General features: G+C 45.6%; 1 protein-coding gene, 1 long non-coding RNA gene and 1 pseudogene across 2 annotated transcripts; 1 reads left to right on the top strand and 2 right to left on the bottom strand.

Moving 5' to 3' along the window:
- LOC147963871 (uncharacterized) overlaps positions 1-21,675 on the bottom strand; it is a 154,675-nt pseudogene that overhangs the window by 52,839 nt on the left and 80,161 nt on the right.
- LOC147963873 (uncharacterized) lies at positions 297-8,011 on the top strand. Its single transcript, XR_015609526.1, has 4 exons — positions 297-697; positions 804-982; positions 6,443-6,558; positions 6,638-8,011. It is a non-coding gene; the product is annotated as an uncharacterized LOC147963873 (long non-coding RNA).
- Positions 966-5,459, bottom strand: LOC147963874 (wall-associated receptor kinase 5-like). Its single transcript, XM_087531293.1, has 3 exons — positions 3,572-5,459; positions 3,084-3,233; positions 966-2,687 (listed from the first exon to the last, which is right to left on the bottom strand). The coding sequence occupies exons 1-3, from the start codon at positions 4,470-4,472 to the stop codon at positions 1,519-1,521; spliced, it is 2,220 nt and encodes a 739-aa protein (XP_087387419.1). The 5' UTR covers positions 4,473-5,459; the 3' UTR covers positions 966-1,518.

The following is a 21,675-nucleotide window of genomic DNA, read 5'->3' as shown; positions in this document are numbered from 1 at the left end:
AGTTTATGAGAACAGTACATTTTGAACACTGAATATGATCAATTGCGTCAAAATCTAGCATTGGCTAATCTTCTATTTGCACGGAGAACTTCTCATTGAGAATGCTGGGTCACCTGACATGTTCTCAAAATGATGATTATAGACTTATGATTGAGCCACCTTTTCTGTTCCTTTTCTTTGTCTAACTTTTGTTTCTATAGATAGAATCATCAGCTATAAGATTCCTCTCAACGTATTCTTCTATTTTCCACCGTGCGATGGGGATCCAACGGCTTTCGAAAAAGAACAGCTCCAAGATTCCCGTGCCGCAACTTTAAACCACACCGGCCTGGGCACTCTACGGCGGCGGCGGCGTGCGCCGCCGCATTCCGCCCCAACCCGGCGGGGTCCGTCCGCCTGCTCCGGCGAGGTCTGCCCACCTACTCTATCGACCTCCTCTTCAACCACCCGGACCTCCTCCCGCCGGCACCCCCCGCGGAAACGGCCTCCTCCGCCGCCTGCCTACAACGCCGATGCGTTTCTCCGGGCGCGCGCAGATGGGTGGGCCGGAGTGGCCCCAGCCACGGCCAACGGTCTCCGCGGACTCCCTCCCCTCCCCGCCCCGCGGCCAGGAACCCGCCGAGTTCGTCTTCGCCATTCGGTCTATTATTCCCCTTCTTCCAGTTCCGTTCAATTGGATCCCTGCGGTCATACTCAGGTTGCTGAACTTTATTTTGTTACATCATTCTACTTCTACATTTTTTCAAATAGACCACGTAATGGTTCTTCAGCCAGCATCCTAACAATTTTCTTTTGTTCATCAGGAGTTCAGGACGGGATCCCGTTCAGGACATCCATGCAGGGACTTGAACTCATGGACATGGCATCATCCTTATTACAAGAGATATCCCCGGCCGGCCGGCGGCTGTACGGTGACGCAAAGAAGCTCCCTGCCTCAGAAAACAAGCGAGGGTGTGTGTGTTAGACTTATGGCACAACTGAAGTATGTCTCTGCATTTTGTTATCCTATGTCTTTCTTATCTTATTATGTGTTTATAGAGGCCAAATGTAGGTTAGGGGCCTATAATACATCGTGTCCTGAAATATAATGGTGAAAATAAAAGAATTTAGCAAGTGATGTATGTATTCTCATGAAAAATGGAACATCCAACCAAGTGAGTGAGCCCAGCCCACACGACCGAGTAAATCAGTGAACTTTCCTGAAAAAGGAAAAGTAAATCACTTGACGTAATCGCACAGTTTCAATACCAAACTCGATCACATTTTCACACCCAGTCCTCCACTGATCTTCTAGTGATTTTGGAAACTTCTATAAAGCTCGCACAAGTTCAAATGGCTAGCACTGAATGTGTCCACATTTTGTACCACGATACATTTATTCTTGCTAAATTATGGTGTCTCTATGTAATACCCAAGGGTCCAAGAGAGTCTAACACTAAAATGCAACATACAGCTAAACGAGGAGAAGGTTAAATGAACAATGAAAGTGCCAAAGCATAAAATTCGCTGTGTTTTCGTTCACCTCATAAGGTAAAAACTGCTTGGATTTATGGGCATTCTTTCATCCTTCTCTGTGCACTCAGAGCTTTGTTCTGTTTCAATCAGACCGAGAAAGCTATCTCTCTCAGTATCACGCTGTATCCAAGGATGCCTCGAAAACTTCCTTAATCTGCTAAGCTCCTCAGATACCTCTTTCATCGAGGGCCTATTATCACTGCACATTTCCAAGCATTGCCTAGCTAGATCTGCTACCCCTACAATCAACTCCATATTCTCATGATCTTTTATTTGATTGTCGAGCATATTATCAAGATTGTTCCCCTTCATAGCCAGCAGGAAACTCGACGACAGGCTCCGGCATACCTCAGGACCTTCAAGTTTCAGTGGCTCCTCCCCTGTTAGGATCTCTAGAAGAACAACACCGAAGCTATAAACGTCGCTTTTGTCTGTCAAGCAACATGTCTGCATATATTCAGGGTCCAGATAACCACATGTCCCTTGAACCATTGTGACGAACTGGGCTTTGTCAATTGGTGCTATTATAGAAGCCCCAAAATCTGACACCTTTGCCATGTAATTCTCATCAAGAAGGATGTTAGAGGTTTTCACATCACCATGTAGAATTGGTGGGTTTGCGTAGGAATGTAAAAATGCAAGCCCCTCAGCTGCCTCATTGACGATCCTTAGAAGAGAACTGAAAGGGAGATGCGGTTTACTGTTCTTGCCGTGAATAAGATCAAACAATGTTCCTTTTGGGATGAACTCATATACTAGCATGGGGACTTCCACCTCAAGGCAACATCCCAATAGCTTGACTATGTTCTTGTGATTGATATGGGAAAGAATCAACATTTCTTTGCCAAATTCCTTCTTCTGCCTATCATCAACCAATGCACACCTTTTAATTGCCACTTCAGTGATATCCTTAATTATTCCCTTGTACACAGTGCCATTGCCTCCATGTCCAAGAATCTGGTTTTCGTCAAATTTATTTGTTGCTTGTTTCAGTTCTGCTTCAGTAAACACTGTAAATGAAAGTCCCTGATCTGATTTCATCTTCTCAAACAATAGCATCCCTCCGTGCTGCTGAAAATACTGTTTTTTGACATTCGCAAGCTTTCTTCTCTCAAATATTACACGTATGCAGAAGATGATAATCACTAGAATGACAACGCCAATGCTAATGCCTGTAGAAATCAACATGAAAGGTGTTTCTGTTAGTCAAATTGATCCCACAATGTACATACTAAAAAGCATAGAAAAAAATTGCTGTGGTAAAGTGGACTAAACGGTAGTGATGCAATATAATTATACCTTCTAAAAAAAATCACGGATGCTTGTTTCTGGATTCACTTTTTGAGTTTTTGTCAATTTTCCTCATTTCATTTATTTATTTTAAAGCTTCCTCGGATAGACTTGTTGCACGCCCAACACAAGGAGACACATCAACTATGTGCTTGCCTGGGCAGTGGTAGTTCTACTATTTGGGCCCTCTTTTGCTAAATGTCATTAATATCTTTACGTACTGTTGGCCATTGTTTTCTACACAAGAAAGCAAATGCTAAAAACATCTAGTGGTTTACCTATGATTAGGGTGATGTCTGGGTTACAAGATTTTGTTTCCATTACAAACTTTCTGCCTGGAGAACATGAACAATAATACCCTCCAATAGTGTTGTGGCATGTTGCAGACTTCGGGCATATACTTGAATTCTTCTCACATTCATTGACATCTGCAGCAACAAAGAACCAAATTATTTGGGGTCAAGTGATTGATTGAATAGTAATGCATGGAAAAATCGGCATATGTGTATTGACAAATACAAATTTCAAATGGCATAATGAGTGTAACGTTTGCCATTCTTCCACCAAAGTAAAGATAAATTACATTGTAGAGAGAAAAAATGAGGTAAATGTCCTAACTAGATCTAAACTATAGATGAAAAAAAAGGCAAAACAGATTGTAAACTCAAGTATTTCCAGGCATCAAAATCAGGACAGACAGCAAGTAATGATATTTCCCTTAACTATTACTCCTCATAAAACGATTGCACATGATCTAAAGGTGAACAGGGATCAAGTAAAGAAATGAACTTGCCTCTGCATCCGTCAAAGAGGTAAGGGTTCCCTTCATATCCGTCGGTGCAGTTGCATAGATACCCTTGGCCGTTAGTCGAGTTCACACACGTGCTGTTCCTGCTATGGCACGCGTAAGAAGGCATGTCTCTGGCCACTTCACAAGTTGCATTTCCGACCACCCAGTCCAGCACCAGTGGCTTCCGCCCATCGTCAGTATCATTGAACCTTGTAGTGGTTATGAAGTTCGAGCTGAAACTAAATGTCTCTGTCTCCACCATGGCGGCGTAGCTACATGGGTTGAAAAGCGTACTGTTGGAATTATTGTAAACATCATAAAATGTGAACATATAGCCCCTTAGACCCTTTGGTATATCATTTTGGCAGCAGCCTGCGCCAACACAAGAACCGTTTGTCAGTGCTGCCGGGCTCTCACACACTGCTGCGCATGCTGTCGTATACTTTGCACTGCTTCCCAAGTTGTTGATGTATGCGAGCGTGTTGCATCCAATAACTATGAGCTTGTTGTGTAGATAGGAGAAGCGGTACGGGCTTCGTGAGAAGTCAAGGGACCAAGCTTTCTGTACCATTGATCTTGTACTTGTATTGTAGCAGTATGTCGAGATGTCGGATAAAACTCGGACTTGACCGAGGGGCACTGAGATGCTTAGAACCTCCACATTCCGAATGAACAAGAATGGCTTGTAGATTCCATTAGCAGTCCTCCTGCAGATGATCTCAAAGTCTCTAATAGCACAGCCAGTACCAATACCAATACCAAACGGATAAGGGATGTCGACATCACCACATTGTGTTTTGCATCCGGGGCCAGACTGCGCTGATGTAGAGGCTAGGTGCAACATGACTGCGACAACTAGCAGTGGCAGGAAAGCCATGTTAATTGTCTGAAACTGGAGTTGCCCAGAAGATTCTGCTGCAGAGCACTACAGGAAAAGAGGGAAAAAATAGTGAGCAAACCAATGGCCATTCAATTCAACTCTAAAAGTTGTAGGCGACACTTCCTGTGTACTCTTCGTTTCTATGTTGTCGAAATATACCTGAAAGTTTTAGCATGGTTGAAGAATTTTAACAATGCTTTGTAAATGTCAAGCTGCTATAATCTTGTAGATGAAATGCTGTGAAAATTTCTGTTGAGCTTGCAATCTTAATATATAAATGACAGAAAAATATATCTCTACTCCTAATGGAGCAGTTGGTAGTCTCGCTTCCAGGTTTTTTTTCGTCCCACCACTTTCGTCCGGTTTTTTTTTCGTAGGTTAACCGTCGTAGATTTTTTTCGTCGCCTCTCCCACTTCATCGGTTTATTTTCACTTCACCCTCTCACACAACGAAAAAAATGAACGGATCAGAACTTTCCATACTGACGCAAATTATTTAGTAATGTCTTTATGTAAAAGAATCAATCACAATCAATCTCTAAAGATCAAATCTAAATTAATTAATCTTCATAACGTTTGTTTCCTTCCGAATCACGTCCATAACTTTCCTTCCTTGTTTGGGCAGAAACTGTTTGGTAGCAGAGATTAGGAAGCTTCCTATGAGTGTAGTAATAGGAAGTATTCTTTTTCTTGATGATTCGTTTCCATGCATGATGATAGTAAATTAGGCCAACATTCACCACTATTTATCAACGTCATCAATCGTATCCATTCCTACCAGTTTTAAGGAAATCTGCTCGCTATGTCTTTTTTAAGGGGATCCGCTCGCTAAGTCGTCGTCCCACGTTATTTTCACAAGCAATTCCCCTAAAAAAAGGCGTGGGTATTGATAGTTGAACGCTCGCTAGGTTTTCCGCCTGTCCCATCCTCGCGCTGTGCCGCCGCCACCCGCCGAATTTCCAGCCGCCCGAACCCGTTAACTTCGCCAGCCATCGGGTCGACTGCCCCCGCCCCAAACCCCCATCCCCGAGCACTAGCTATCGCCGCGTTGCCGCCCCAAGCTCCACGCCACCGGGAACGAATCAAGCGCCGTCCTGACACCGCCGTCGCCGGCCCAGCACCTCCAGCCTTGCATGGACAGATTCAATGTGCAGTCTCCCTTGCTGTCTCACCTTCTGCCAGCGCATGCAGCGGCGGGGTTGGACGTGTGCGTGCTTGCTAGCTTGCTCTCCGTGCGTACGTACTTGCTCTGCGTGCGTCGCACCGGCCAATGCGCATGATGCGTGTGTGCCTGCTTTTCTGTATGTGTATGCCAGCGTCATGCGTGTGTGCGTTGCTGTGTGTGTATGATATAGATGGCCCGAGTGTGTGCATGCTGTGCTCTGCTCTCTGCTGATCTATGTGTTGGTGCTCCTGCTATATGTTCATGCCATACAAATGAAATTTCTGTTAATCTTCTGACATGTTGAGTTAGTTCTCTGTGTCTTCTGAGGGGGTGAATGCAAAGCAGTCTATTAAGCCAGGCACTATTGCTGAGCTAAATTGACAAAAAAATATTGGTAGCCATAGTTGTAGTTTAAGTAGTAGCGAGTTGTTTGATATGTATAAAGAGCCCGTTGCAACTGAGCCCGTTGCTAAATTGACAAAAAAGATCGCCAGTGTCACTTGATATGTATGAAAATATTAAATGTATTATTAACATGATTAATATTGAACTCTTAAAGTTAATGTGGCCCCGTTGCAACGCACGGGCGTTCTTCTAGTTAATACTAGAAGGCCTTTTCATCTTTTGTTTGACTGTCTGCATGTCTAGATTCGAATTATGCAAGAAATTGCTTCTCGCCTTTGGATTTCTGGCACTGAATACACATGCATGCCTTGTGCAAATATGAAGACCGTGTTTCCGAGTTGTAAGTTTTTGGTTGTTTGCACAGTTAAACAGTCCAGTTTTTACTTCTTAAATACAGATAATCCTTGGCCGGAAGATTTTGCTGCTGTCCAGGCCATCTTGAAGACGTTTGGTGATGCATCCAGGCCGAGAACTAAGATGTGAAGAGTGTGGTTTATCCTACTTCCTGTGATGGTATCGATTTATCTCATATGCTGTGTGATTTTGGTGGAGTGCAAGCTTACTGGCCATGGGTATCTGGGTTTGCCTGTAGGGTTCGGAAAGCCGAGCTACAGCCAGCTGTGCTTGACTAGGCTACCGGCAAGCTCTCGCCATGTAAAGAGCGACATCTCAACAGGACTGGAAGACTGGTGCTAACTGGACGGTGAGCCGGTGACTGCAACTGCTACCTATTTCCTAACCACCTTGTGAATTGGAAGCGAGTGTGCGCGCCAAAGATGTTCAGTCGAGCCGTTGGGCTGTGGCGGGAATGGTTCAGGTGGGTTGATGAGAAGAGATAGACAGCTCTTTTCCTGCCGCACCCCCATCTCCCTTGGGAATGGCAGCTTGGCCATTCTCAGGAAGGACCATTGATTGGACGGGGATGCTCTTTTTTTGGTGCCGGAAATCTTGAGGCTGGCACGGTACAGAAGTTGTCGGTTAAGGATACGAGGGTTGCAGCGGATCAGTTCGAAGGTGCGGCTGGGCCAATTCATGCTAATTTGAGTGGCGTGCCGCACAACGGCGTTTGCCGCCTGTGTGATCAGGAGCAAGACAGCGCTGCCCATCTGACACGGAGGTGCTGTTACGCGAAGGAGGCGCGTCATTGATTTCAGAATTCCAACGCTAGAGTGTGCTCAATTCTTTGTCGGAATTGACAATCCGGATATGGTGAAGGAGGATTTGCTTGGACGGCGGCTCGCCGAGGCAAGAAGAAGAAAATCTGTAATCAAATACTCCTAGGTAGTGGTAATTTCGAACAAAAAGTACGTGCGGTCTGCGGATGTAGTTGGGTTATGTAAGGAGGATTTGCCCAACTGAAGCGGATCGCGGTGTGCAACAGCCCTGCTCATGATCATGAACTCATCCTGAATCAGTGGCCGTGTTCTGCACCCGTCCGTGACTCTTTTTTCCCCTCCATCCAAAGAAAAAGGAGTAGGGCCATTTTTGTACTGTCCTTTTCAGAAGGTAGACTTGGCCAAACTCCTCCATTCGCTAGCTTGTTTTGTTCGCCGGGCGGCCAGATGGCAAAAGCTCCCCTGACTTATGTCCATGGAAGTTTGGAAGCAGGTAAACCAGGCAGCAGGATCCAGCTTCCATTTGACTGAATCAACAAAATTAGTTGTGCCAATACTCTTCTTGCCGGCGAATTGGCAGCATACACTGCCCATGGAAATAATTAGGACTTGTATAATGGCTGGGGTGTGGTGCGCAGTGTGCTCGTCTGCCGTCGACGACACTTGTAAAATGTAGAGGTAGCCACCACTCCAAACACATATAGTACTACTTACACATCATGAACAAGGGACTCCGAACAAATTGGATTGATCTATTCATGATTCTACAATATTGTAATTAAAGTCCTATTTCTGAATATTTAGAAAAGGACAATGTAAGAAAAATCACATCGCCAGTGACCTTGTTTCCAAGTGCGTGCGTTGACTTGATGAAACCCGGCTTACCAATACATTTTTTCTACAGTATGGCTTACCAAAAGATTGTATACAATATTGTAGAATTTGAAGAAACATACTAAATGTTTTTATAACAAACATGTACATGTGAACTATATAAAATATAATATGTTATTAATGCATTTTTTGGGAGAGAGGCGTTTTGGAGGCCGAGCTCCATGGAGGCCTTTATTTTTGAAAAATTCAAATTCAAACTTATGTGGTTCAAAAAATATATGCATGTATGTAAGGATGTAACCCACATGTGTGTAAAAATTCATGACAAAATACCTCGAGTTGCGATCTGTACAAAAAAGACAAATTCATGGTCTAGAAGGATGAATGGTATCATGTGTTAAGTAGCCCCAGATTTGTCTTTTTTGCACAGCCCTCATTTCAATGTATTTTGAACCGAAAATTTACACATATGTGTGTTATGTCTTCATGTATATCTGTATTTTTTTTACAATTTTTTGAAATATAAAAAATATGAATTTCGATGAAATTTCAAATTTGTATTTGGAGGCCGAGCTCCGAAAGGGATTTCCCATTTTTTGGGCCACACAAAAGCATATGGTGGATGCAAATTGGACCTACTATTTGGTGGGTCGACAATTTTTTTTGTAGCTCAAATAAAATATTTTTTCATAAAAGTTTAAAGAATATATAACACACCTACAAGATGTACTTTTGAATTTCCCTCCAAAAAATACACGTGCCTTTACCCATCGTGGGCTTCAGTGTCCAGCCCAGTTTTTGGATCTCGACATCATTTCACTAAGCCTAGTTTTGGCCCTTAATTTCTCAAGTTGGATGGAGCCTACCTCATCCCGCATCACATTCTTCTCTTCTAAAAAAAAAGCATCCCAAGTTGTATCACCGAGTAGGGCGAGACAAAAAGGCCTGTTAGTGGCGCACCTATTTTAATCATTAATGGCGCACTATAGGTGCGCCACTATTACCACGTCACTAGTAACAAATACTAATGGCGCGCCATTAGTATACCAGAAAATAGTGGCGCACCTGGCAGTGCGTCATTACTATGTCTAACAGTGCGTTATTATTATGCCTCTTAGGGGGCCATATTTACCTTCACGTATGCCCCACAGTGCGCCATTACTATGCCCCATAATGCGCCACTGGTATTTAGCCCTGATGCGCCACTAATGCTCAACAAGGTGTGCCACTACTATGAATATTAGGATTTTTTTGCTTTTCTGATATTTGCACAGGTTACAAAATATATTACATCACATAATATAGACATCACAACATATAAACAGCAGATTTATCGAATACAATAGAAGATTAGTCTCCGAATGCAATTCATCATATTAGTCTCCGAATTCAAAATACCGAACAAAGTTAGAACATTACAAGTCTCGAGACCGCGAGTAGCGAGTTTGTCTTCACATTACAAGTCGATATCTAAACTACCATCACATAGAAGAGGTCATGATGAGCATCATCGCGATGAAACTGGTCTTCATCCGGTTCCTCCTCCGCTCCCTCCTCTCTCCTGCTAGATAGTGCGTGTATCTAGCTTCCGCCTCCGCCCTAGTGGTGTACCCTTTATAACCGTTACCGCTGAAACGGTGAACCTGTCTCCGATACTCCGCCCAGTCGTCGTAGACTCCGGGAACCTTACCCTTGTACATGACATACGACGGCATCTCTATGCACTAGAAAAATAAAACGTTAGTAGCAATTCACAGACAATACATAGGCAATATATAAGTATGCAACAAAAGGATCGAAAGAGAAAAACAACACATTAATAGCATGATTCATGGTCCTACTAATAAATAGCATCGATTACATATAAGTTGAACGACTGTCCAAACCAAAGAGACATACAAGTTCATTAAAGTTTAATTACAACATGAGCTAATCGATATTTCAGAACTACATAGTATCATTACTTTCGACTCGACTCAGGGACCGGAGCGTGGATGAAGCCACCGTCTTTCATGATGGTCATGAAATCGCGATCGTTGTCAGCCGGCATTTGTAGCGTTGTTTCTATTTCACTGTTGGATGGTTGATATTTGAGGTAGAACTGCCCCGAGGTACGAAGGACATCATGATGGATGATTTCCGCAAACTCCGACTGGATGCAAAAGAATTCTTGTCTGATGTTCGCGTCCTGGATTGCCGACAAGCTTGCGGCCCAATCTTTGAGATTATTTGGTAGCAGAAGGTGATTGGTCCCGTACGATCGCCCGCATGTGACGGAGGGCGTAGTAGGCATCCTTCTGACCGGCAGGCGACTGCTTGACGCAGGAGAACGTCGTTATGTGGGTGAACACGTGCTTTCCGTACCTACAAATTGGCCTCCTGAAGGTGTCTCCAGATTTGGTGTAGCCGGGGAGAGCATCATCAAAAACTTTCTTAACATTTTTGTAGTCTTTCTTCGACTGACGGTCTGAGTCGAAATACGTGGCCATGGAATATTTCGGGCTTAAGAGGATGAGTGTGCAATGTGTGTAACTGCACAAAACACGGAATGTTAGAAAAAAAAAGAACGATCGAAATCTAAGAAATCATATGTTACGGGGCGGTGAGTGGATGACTTACTCGGGAAAGTAAGGCACGAGGAAGTTAGCCTTATCTGGGTTCGCCAGAATGACGCCTTCGAGGTATGAACTCGTGACTTGCCGGTCCCCAGCGCTGCCCAAGATCTTGGCACGCATGTAGAAGGGGTCGACTATCACGATGTCCGGGGTCTTGTCTCTAATGATCCGCATCTCCATACTGAGCGAAAATAGCCGAATGAAGGTGTAGTGCAGCGGATGAAGGTTAAACATAGCGAAGATGTCATCAAACCGCAGGACGATCATACCCCCGATGGTGCTATCGACAAAGCCCTTGCCCTCTGGCACCTTGGCCACGAAAATGTCACAGCCCTAGAGTTTGTTTGCAATTAGTTTCATAATCATCCATGCATCATCTCTATATTTGTTTGAAATTTGAAATGGGGATGACAAAACCTAGCACCAAATGAAATGCAATTAGGATCAAAATAAAAATATTTTCAATGAACCTGATTTGCCCTTCAAAAATGTTCATCATCTTTGCCTTGGTCTGGAACCTCTGACAAAAATGGTGCACACTTTTCTAGGTCATCATAAGGTCACTGGATTAAATCATATGTTATTTGCATTTGGACATTTTAAATGCTATAAAATATTTTAAATGTCCAAATAATCATAAACTTAAGTGTTTACTGTTGGATATATTCCAAACAGTGGGCTTGAGAAAGTTTCATGATTTTTGATTGTGCCTAAGTATTTTTAATAAAGCCCTGAAACTACAGAAGAAATAGAAAAACAGAACATAATTAGAAAAGCAGAGGAAGACAAAAACCTTACCTAGCGGCCCAGTAGGCCGGCCCAGCCCACCAGGGGCAGAGGCGTCTTCCACCTCGCGCCAGTCGAACGCAGAGCGTGTGCCCGACGCGCGCGCGCCCGTAGCTCGCCACCTCCTGCTTGCCGCCGACCGCCTGGAGTTGGCTAAGGGCGCCACGCAACCCCTCCGGCTCTCTCTCACTCTCCCCGTGCTCCTCCTCCCCTCTGTCTCTCTCTCTCACGCGCATGGCCGAACGCCACCGTCGCCGCCGCTCGCCGTAGCCACAGCCACCGTCCACCCCTCGTCCTGTCGATGCGTCCAGAAGAACCGTCGTCCACTCCTGCATCGTCTACGCCAACCCGTTCAACCGCGGGAGCTCTGCAACATCGTCTTCGAGCTCATCTTCACCGCGCCCGCCGGAGATCGTTCTCGCCGCCCCGCTCGCTCCGACGCCTCCCCCGAGCTACTGACCTGCTCATCGACTCCGCCGTGAGCTCCTCTACCTAACCCCCTACTTCCCGTGCTCGATTACGCCGCGTAGCCACCGCCCCCTTCGAGCCCGAGCGCTCCTCGCCGCCGGCCATGTCGCCGTCGTGGCTACGGCCGTGCAAGCACGCGTCCGAGTGCACCACCGCATTCAGTGCGTCCCCAGGAGCCTAACGCACGCACTCCCTCGCCCTGCCGTGCACCGTAGCCCTCTTTCCCTCTCCGCCCGAACTCCGCCGCCGCCGCGAGCTCAGTTCCGGCGAGCTCCGGCCACCCTGTGACCCGCTGCTGCCTCTGCTCGATGCAGCCGAGCGAGGGCTCCCCTCTGGTGCCCTCAGCACACCCAGCCACCGCCCCTAGCGCCATTTCGGCGAACTTCCGGCGCGTTCCTAGTCGCCGCCGACGTAACTCCGGTGAGCTGATGTGGCTTCATTAGTTTAGCGCTAACCCCTGCCAATTAGGCCTCAACAGACGCTGACAGTAGGCCCCACAGTGGGTCAAAGCCCAGTTAGCGTCGGGTTTGACCCGAGGTTAACCTCTGTTTGACCCTTGAGTCACTGACATGCGGGCCTCGCCCGGCTAACCCAGTTAGTTAGAGCTAAACTTAATTAAGTTAGTTTAGTTAGTCACTGACCAGTGGGCCCAGTGTTGTTTAGTTAGTCTAGTTAACCCAAATAGTTAACTGTGAGACTGACTAGTGGGGCCCAGCCATCAGGTTTGACCTGGGTTAGGCGCTGTTGACCAGCTGACGTCACAGTGACGCAGTGCTGACGCAATAACTCATTTTCTGGATTTATTCTTTTCAAAAAATTCCAGAAAATAGTGTAAACTTCTAAAAATCATAGAAATTCAACCGTAACTCCAAATGAAATAAGTTATATCTGAAAAATTATCAGAAAAATTCAAGGAATCTGTTTATGCCGTTTTCATGCATATTTGAGCAAGTTAACATTGCTGTTTAGGACAAACTAATTAAATGGCATTTAAGAAAGCACATATGGAATTTGAATTTGAACCTAGTGTTCAAACCAACTCCATTTAACTTGTTGCTAGTTGCATTAGGCCAATCAACAGCATATTGCCATGTCACATTCATGCATCATATTGTTGCATTGCATTGATTGTGTCCTTCCCTGTTTGCCGGTAACCGTCCCCTCTCAGACGACGATGTTTCCGACGACGTGATCGATGACACCGATAAAAAACTATATTATCTTCAGAAGTGCCAGGCAAGCAAAACCCCCTTGTTCATTCCGATACAATCCCACTTTCTCGCTCCTGCTCTCTTTTACTGCATTAGGACAACAACGATTCAACTGTTACATGCTGCGGTAGTTGAACCCCTTTCCTCTGCATGACCTGTCATTGCCACAGTAAATAGATGAAACCCACTAGCATGAGTAGGAGTTGTTTGAGCCCTGATGTGCCTACTCATTCATGTTTGTTTGTCATGCCTGCTACTGCTTAGAGTTGAGTTAGGTCTGATTCATCGGGGATGAATCGGAGGTGTGTAAACATGTCCTACTGTTGAGAGCTAAGTGTGTGAACACGATTTGCTAAAGGTAGCGGTGAGAGGCCATGTAGGAGTACATGGTGGGTTGTCTCATTGATGCCGTCCTCAGGAACTGAGTTCTGTGTTTGTGATCCATGAAACAGTTACTGCTACGCATTGGGCCCGAAACCAATGGACCCTCTCGGCTTCTTGATCACCCTTGTCCTCTGTCCAGGAGTTGCAACTGGTTTCTGGTGTTTATAGGATATGTGTTGGCGGCCGTGCGTAGCGCTGACCCTAGGGGTGGGCTATGATGCGGTAGATACACCATGGCCGGGCATGCCGGGTGCCCGTTTGGTTTCTCGGAACCCTGTACACATCGTCCGGGGCCGTATGTGGAAACCTCGGCCTGACTCCCTGTGGATGGAACCTGGGTAGGCGATAAAACTGGACTAGAGACTTGAGTGTTTAGGTAGGCCGTGGCCGACACCCTCGTTGGGCTTCCGCTTGAAGGTTGCCGAGTACATGTCGTGTGAACGACGGTAAGTGGTGAGAGCGTGTGTGAAGAAGTACACCCCTGCAGGGTTAACATCATCTATTCGAATAGCCGTGTCCGCGGTAATGGACTTCTCGGTTGCCTATAACAATTCCTAGACAAGTGAAAGTGGATACTCTAAAACTCACAAGATAAACGTGAGTGCTATGGATGGCGTTCTCGTAGGGAGACGAGAGCGGATCCATAGTGGTGTATTGATATGGTGAATATGTGGACTCGTGTGCACCACCTCAAAGAGTTGCTTGCAGTCGTAGTTCAGGTTAGCCACTGAGTCAACGCTGGCTTGCTGCAGTTAAACTCCACTACCCCTTTGTTGATACCGGTGCATATGTAGTTAGTTCTGATATAAGTCTTGCTGGGTACATTTGTACTCACGTTTGCCTATTCTATGTTTTTGCAGAGAGACGTCAGTCTCTCTAGTAGTTCCGTGTGGACTTCGACGTTTAGCTTGATACCTCAGCTACGATCTTGTGCCCTCGGCAGGATCTGGTAGATAGTCAGGTTTCTTAGCCTTTTTCATTTGTAGATGTCTGTACTCAGACATGTTAAGCTACCGCATCTGCTTGATTTGTATGCTATGATTGTTGGGTCATGAGACCCATGTTTGTAATATCTCGCTCCTCGGAGCCTAATGAATAAATGTTTGAGTCGTAGAGTCTTGTTGTGATGCCATGTTGTATTTACACATGTCGAGCATATTGTGTGTATGATTGAAATGCTTGGTATGTGTGGGATCCGACAATCCAGTTGTTTATCCTTGGCAGCCTCTCTTATGGGGAAATGTAGTCTTGTCCTTCCATGAGCCATAGTAGTCCTCTACAGCCCGGTTCACCGGAGTCCTGTTAGCCCAGCACTACTGCTCAGGACACTTGACTGGCCGACATGTGTTTCACTTCGTTCCTATGTCTGTCCCTTCGGGGAAATGTCACGCGGTAACATCCGGAGTCCTTCCTAGCTTACTACAGCCCGGGTTCCCGGAGTCCTGTTAGCCCAGTGCTACAGCCCGGATTTACACGCTGCTGACCGACATGCTCGATGTGATTCATGTATGCCTGTCCCCATAGGTTAGTGCCGCTTTGGGTTCACGACTAGCCATGTCGTCCCGGGTTCTCTGTCATATGGATGCTAGCGACACTATCATATACGTGAGCCAAAAGACGCAAACGGTCCCGGGCCATGGTAAGGCGACACCCGTGGGAATACCGTGCGTGAGGCCGCAAAGTGATATGAGGTGTTACCGGCTAAATCGACGTGACTTGGAATCGGGGTCCTGACAGTTTTGGTATCAGAGCCTGACTGCATGTAGGATTACCAAGCCAGACTGGTCGAAGTCGAGTCTAGAAATGCTTTAGTTATGTAAGGGAATTGATTGTGGAAGGGAACGTAAGGCTCTTTTTACTCCTTTATCCTATGTCCTTCTGATCTGAGTCAACCTATTTTTTTCTACGGGGATTAAGAACTAGGCCTTCTCATCTATCTATCAGGACGACGTGTTACTAATCCATAGATTTATAGAATTGATAGTTTCAAGCCCCAGTTCCGTTCCTACTACTTCCGTATGTTGACAGTTGATCTCGGAACTTTGATATTGTGTTGTTGAGTGGTTATTCCACCATTTTGCAGGATGTCTCAAATCTTTTGAGCATTTACAGCCGTTATGCTGTCCGAGTCATCCCAGGTCTCTAACTAGTCTGATGCATTTGCAAATCCCTTCTTCCCGTTTCCGATGTCCTTTTGGGCCAGATTAAGCACACTAGCGGTCTGTTGAGGTACTCTACTCCTCGACATATATGTTGGAGCTATTATTATGACCCTAGGTGTTTAGGGAGTCACCTAGTAATCTAGCCATGTTTTGTGTTCCCGGTGTGATGATTCTGGCCATCATTCTCGAAAGCATCCCGTGATGTTATTAGTTAGTAGGTATTCTATTCCTGGGTTGTTGAACCCGAGATTCACCTTACTTAATTCATGTTGATAGTGCTTGCTAGTTCCTTTAGGATAATTAGTAACCCTTGTGATAGTCCTCGAGGTCCATGGTATCATATTCTTCCAGATACCCTGAACCATTCTTGGCGGAAGTTCTTTGAACCAAAAGATCACAACTAGAGTGCTCTTGATGAGTTCTCCATTATACTTGTGACTCTGCCAATCCTACCTCTCTACATGGGTTATCCGAAAGAAATATGTTGAACTCATTCGACAAGTTAATCTATGCATCCACAACTCAGAAAGTTATATGTTCCTTTGAGTTGTCCCTCTTTACTTGTTTCCTGACCTTCGGATATCAATTGATAGTCAAGGGTATGCGTGCATTCGTCCAACGATGCCTATTATTCTTGTGGTCCGTTAAGCCATTGTATTTCAGGATGACTAAGAGAAACAAACTCCAGTACCTCATCCATATCCAGGATTGGGTCAAAGTAGTTGTGTTCTGCAGATCAAATGCCAACCCAATTTTTGCTCTGTTCTACCCTGGAGTATTAGCCCTTTTATGTCAGGATTGTCATGAGAATTGCACCATCTCTCATGAATTCTTGACGCAGTGATACTTCTTGCCATCATTTTTTTCATTCCTCGGTTCCGTGTTGTCGCAACCGGAATGCCGACAAGTGAATCGTGATGTGTGAAATCAATACTCCTAGCAACTAGTTGTTTGGTAGTAAATGGACAATATTCTCATTCTTAGCGTGTTAGTTATTGAACCGCCATTCTAAGATTAATCGTGCTACCTAGTCCATCTTCCCTGGTGCACACCTCGATCAATGAGTTAGGATTATGTCAATCCCTCACTCTTTTGATCATATCATCTTGCCCTGAAAAGCAAGGTTGTTCTCGAGCCTAGTAACATATCGGTGGTTCGTGATTTTCCGAAGATCTTCTCGGAAGTATTACCTGGTTGTCCCCTGACTGTTATGTTGAGCTCGTGATCAAGTTGGTTTCTTGTAAACCACACCTTCTCCAAGAATCTGTGTTGGATACCCCTGAGCTAGTTGGTTAAGCTGAACAACAACTTGGAGAGTTGGAAGATAAAATCTTGTCTGACTTAGTTCATGTTAAGGGATATCTTTTTGTGTGTGTGTTGAAAAAAAAAGATGATATCTCCATCGATTGGTCCTCGTGATCAGTTGTTGAACCTATTGTCTTGTCCAAACCTTGATTTGAGTATGGGCTATCGTCAAATCAAGTTAGAACCAACGATATTCATAATGTTGTCTTACTCGTGGTTGATTCCTCGAGCATACACCATTACATCTTTTGGTCCGACCAATGCTATCACCGTGTTCACATGATGGTGGAAGTCCAGTGATATGGAAATTCTGATGAGTTGCTGTTGAGCCCATCAGCAACATTTTGTCCCCCCATGATTCATGTTGAACATCAACCTAGTGTTGAAAACTTTGTAAGCAATGCCTTCGTGTTCCGTTAATGAAGCTTATGCTTGGATGAAAGAAGTGACTTTCTCCAAGTTCACGTGCATTAGGTGTAAATTGCCGCCATGAATTCGAGAAAGATTGTTTTTGTTTCCTCCGGTACCATCCCAAGTCAGTTATGCATGTGCAAATGTATTTTATGGTTTGGTAGATTAATTACCTCCACTCCATATGTATTCCCTAGCACACCAAGCCACTGATTGATTTGCTCAAGGAAAAGGAGTCTGTTGTGTTAATTCTAGATCATGCACAAGACTCCGATATCCTCGATGATGGTTCCCAACTAGGACTCGGTAGTGTTTCATTATAAGACTACTATGCGGTCATGCTTGTCTGGGACAGCATGTTCACATGTGTTTAGCAGAACCAGCTCATGTTTTGGAGCTTACTACCATAGTCCATTTCCCAAGAATCTCGCAACATCGTCTCGTCGGTTTGTGTTGCAAAGTTTCTTTCCGGACATCTTGTCTGAAATATCCCGTTACCAACCAGATCTGAATCTCAAGCAGATATGATGGTTGGAGCTATTCCAAGATTTATGATGTAGGTCCCGACAAGGTTGATGTTCTGGCCGACACACCTAGCCGGAAGATCTATCATTGTAGTATCTTGATTGAGCTGTTTAACCATCTTCTCCATGAGGATTTAGTGCAACTTATTCTAGAAGTTGTTTCTCAGGGGTCGTTGTGCTCTCGGTTTCCTCGATTATACTAGAACCATTCAAACAGTGGAATCACTCTCTACTGTTGAGTTTGTCTCCAGTTACTAGAATCATTCCCAACATTTGCATTTTGTTCCCAGCTTGCACCGCCATTGTGCCATTCTATCTTGGACTACCTTCTCGGTAATTCCTAGTCAGGATCATCTTCAATAGTGGTACTACCATGGGTCCCATCCATTTCCGATGATAAGCAAAATCATCCATCGCGTTGTCTTCAACAAGGTAGTCCACATCATCCATTCGAATCCGGATATGCCATTCCTTTGAACTCCGCCAAACGATCGATTGTGATTGCCTTAGGCTGGTTTAAAGAGTTTCAATGATCTAGATATCAAAAGTAATTCTTTTTGCCACTTAAGGGAATAATTATACGAGTCACCTCCCTAGGGTGCCCCATTATGGAATCATGGCGATTATTTCATCGCTATCTTGAGATCTTGCCCCCACCCTCTTCAGCGTGAGATTTTTGCCTACCCAGTAGAACCTTGTCATCTACCTCTTTCCATGACTCCTAATGTGTGATTCGCGTCTCAGCTCAGGAGATGTTTCAATGTCTCACTCCATGAGTTGATCCTGAGTTGTTCGATCTTCGAGAAATTGATCCGTCTGGAGTTTTCCCTTTCCTCTCATTGTCATGTTAGTTGGAGTTCTCAGAGCAAGACATCGAGACAAAGATGGTGATTGTGTCAACGTTCTTATGAAGTGCAACCTGGATCGTGAAGACTGTGTTAGTTTGTGTCCCCTCCGTCCCCATACCTCACGTCTTGAATCTCGGGACGAGATTCCTGTTTAGTGGGGGTGAGTTGTCATAGCCCTAGAGTTTGTTTGCAATTAGTTTCATAATCATCCATGCATCATGTCTATATTTGTTTGAAATTTGAAATGGGGATGACAAACCCTAGCACCAAATGAAATGCAATTAGGATCAAAATAAAAATATTTTCAATGAACCTGATTTGCCCTTCAAAAATGTTCATCATCTTTGCCTTGGTCTTGAACCTCTAACAAAAATGGTGCACACATTTCTAGGACATCATAAGGTCACTAGATTAAATCATATGTTATTTGCATTTGGACATTTTAAATGCTATAAAATATTTTAAATGTCCAAATAATAATAAAATTAAGTGTTTACTATTGGATATATTCCAAACAGTGGGCTTGAGAAAGTTTCATGATTTTTGAGTGTGCCTAAGTATTTCTAATAAAGACCTGAAACTACAGAAGAAATAGAAAAACAGAACATAATTAGAAAAGCACAGGAAGACAAAAACCTTACCTGGCGGCCTAGTAGGCCGGCCCAGCCCACCAGGGGCAGAGGCGTCTTCCACCTCGCGCCAGTCGGACGCAGAGCGTGTGCCCGACGCGCGCGCCCGTAGCTCGCCACCTCCTGCTTGCCGCCGACCGCCTGGAGTTGGCTAAGGGTTCCACGCAACCCCTCCGGCTCTCTCTCACTCTCCCCGTGCTCCTCCTCCCCTCTGTCTCTCTCTCACGCGCATGGCCGAACGCCACCGTCGCCGCCGCTCGCCGTAGCCACAGCCACCGTCCACCCCTCGTCCTGTCGATGCATCTAGAAGAGCCGTCGTCCACTCCTGCATCGTCCACGCCAACCAGTTCAACCGCGGGAGCTCTGTAACGTCGTCTTCGAGCTCATCTTCACCGCGCCCACTGGAGATCGTTCTCGCCGCCCCGCTCGCTCCGACGCCTCCCCCGAGCTACTGACCTGCTCATCGAGTCCGCCGTGAGCTCCTCTACCTAGCCCCTAGTTCCCGTGCTCGATTACACCGCGTACCCACCGCCCCCTTCGAGCCCGAGCGCTCCTTGCTGCTGGCCATGTCGCCGTCGTGGCTACGGCCGTGCAAGCATGCGTCCGAGCGCACCACCGCATTCAGTGCGTCCCCAGGAGCCTAACGCATGCACTCCCTCGCCCTGCCGTGCACCGTAGCCCTCTTTCCGTCTCCGCCCGAACTCCAGCGCCGCCGCGAGCTCAGTTCCGGCGAGCTCCGGCCACCTTGTGACCTGCTGCTGCCTCTACTCGATGCAGCCGAGCGAGGGCTCCCCTCTGGTGCCCTCAGCACACCCAGCCACCGCCCATAGCGCCATTTCGGTGAACTTCCGCCGCGTTCCTGGTCGCCGCCGACGTAACTCCGGTGAGCTGATGTGGCTTCATTAGTTTAGCGCTAACCCCTGCCAATTAGGCCTCAACAGACGCTGATAGTAGGCCCCACAGTGGGTCAAAGCCCAGTTAGCGTCGGGTTTGACCCGAGGTTGACCTCTGTTTGACCCTTGAGTCACTGACATGCGGGCCTCGCCTGGCTAACCCAGTTAGTTAGAGCTAAACTTAATTAAGTTAGTTTAGTTAGTCACTGACCAGTGGGCCCAGTGTTGTTTAGTTAGTCTAGTTAACCCAAATAGTTAACTGTGAGACTGACTAGTGGGGCCCAGCCATCAGGTTTGACCTGGGTTAGGTGCTGTTGACCAGCTGACGTCACAGTGACGCAGTGCTGACGCAATAACTCATTTTCTGGATTTATTCTTTTCAGAAAATTCCAGAAAATAGTATAAACTTCTAAAAATCATAGAAATTCAACCGTAACTCCAAATGAAATAAGTTATATATGAAAAATTATCAGAAAAATTCAAGGAATCTGTTTATGCCGTTTTCATGCATATTTGAGCAAGTTAACATTGCTGTTTAGGACAAACTAATTAAATGGCATTTAAGAAAGCACATATGGAGTTTGAATTTGAACCTAGTGTTCAAACCAACTCCATTTAACTTGTTGCTAGTTGCATTAGGCCAATCAACAGCATATTGCCATGTCACATTCATGCATCATATTGTTGCATTGCATTGATTGTGTCCTTCCTTGTTTGCCGGTAACCGTCCCCTCTCAGACGACGATGTTTCCGACGACGTGATCGATGACACCGATGAAAAACTATATTATCTTCAGAAGTGCCAGGCAAGCAAAACCCCCTTGTTCATTCTGATACAAGCCCACTCTCTCGCTCTTGCTCTCTTTTACTGCATTAGGACAACAACGATTCAACTGTTACATGCTGCGGTAGTTAAACCCCTTTCCTCTGCATGTCCTGTCATTGCCACAGTAAATAGATGAAACCCACTAGCATGAGTAGGAGTTGTTTGAGCCCTGATGTGCCTACTCATTCATGTTTGTTTTTCATGCCTGCTACTGCTTAGAGTTGAGTCAGGTCTGATTCATCGGGGATGAATCGGAGGTGTGTAAACATGTCCTACTGTTGAGAGCTAAGTGTGTGAACACGATTTGCTAAAGGTAGCAGTGAGAGGCCATGTAGGAGTACATGGTGGGTTGTCTCATTGAAGCCGTCCTCAGGAACTGAGTTCTGTGTTTGTGATCCATGAAACAGTTACTGCCACGCATTGGGCCCAAAACCAATGGACCCTCTCGGCTTCTTGATCACCCTTGTCCTCTGTCCAGGAGTTGCAACTAGTTTCTGGTGTTTATAGGATATGTATTGGCGGCCGTGCATAGCGCTGACCCTAGTGGTGGGCTATGACGCGGTAGATACACCGTGGCCGGGCATGCCGGGTGCCCGTTTGGTGTCCCAGAACCCTGTAC

This window comes from Triticum urartu, chromosome 6A (assembly GCF_056163025.1).
Source record: "Triticum urartu cultivar PI428250 chromosome 6A, HENAU_Tu73, whole genome shotgun sequence".
Taxonomy (NCBI): Eukaryota; Viridiplantae; Streptophyta; class Magnoliopsida; order Poales; family Poaceae; genus Triticum; species Triticum urartu.
Note: the sequence above shows the minus strand (reverse complement) of the source record. Positions and strands in the feature narration are given on the sequence as shown.

Bases quoted from the DNA above. Each gene is read 5' to 3' on its own strand.
- LOC147963874 (XM_087531293.1), bottom strand. From the start codon at position 4,472: ATGGCTTTCCTGCCACTGCTAGTTGTCGCAGTCATGTTGCACCTAGCC. The intron at 3,234-3,571 runs GTTCACCTTTAG...TTGTTGCTGCAG, and splicing joins CATTTCTTTACTTGATCCCT to ATGTCAATGAATGTGAGAAG. The intron at 2,688-3,083 runs GTAAACCACTAG...TGATTTCTACAG, and splicing joins AGACATCACCCTAATCATAG to GCATTAGCATTGGCGTTGTC.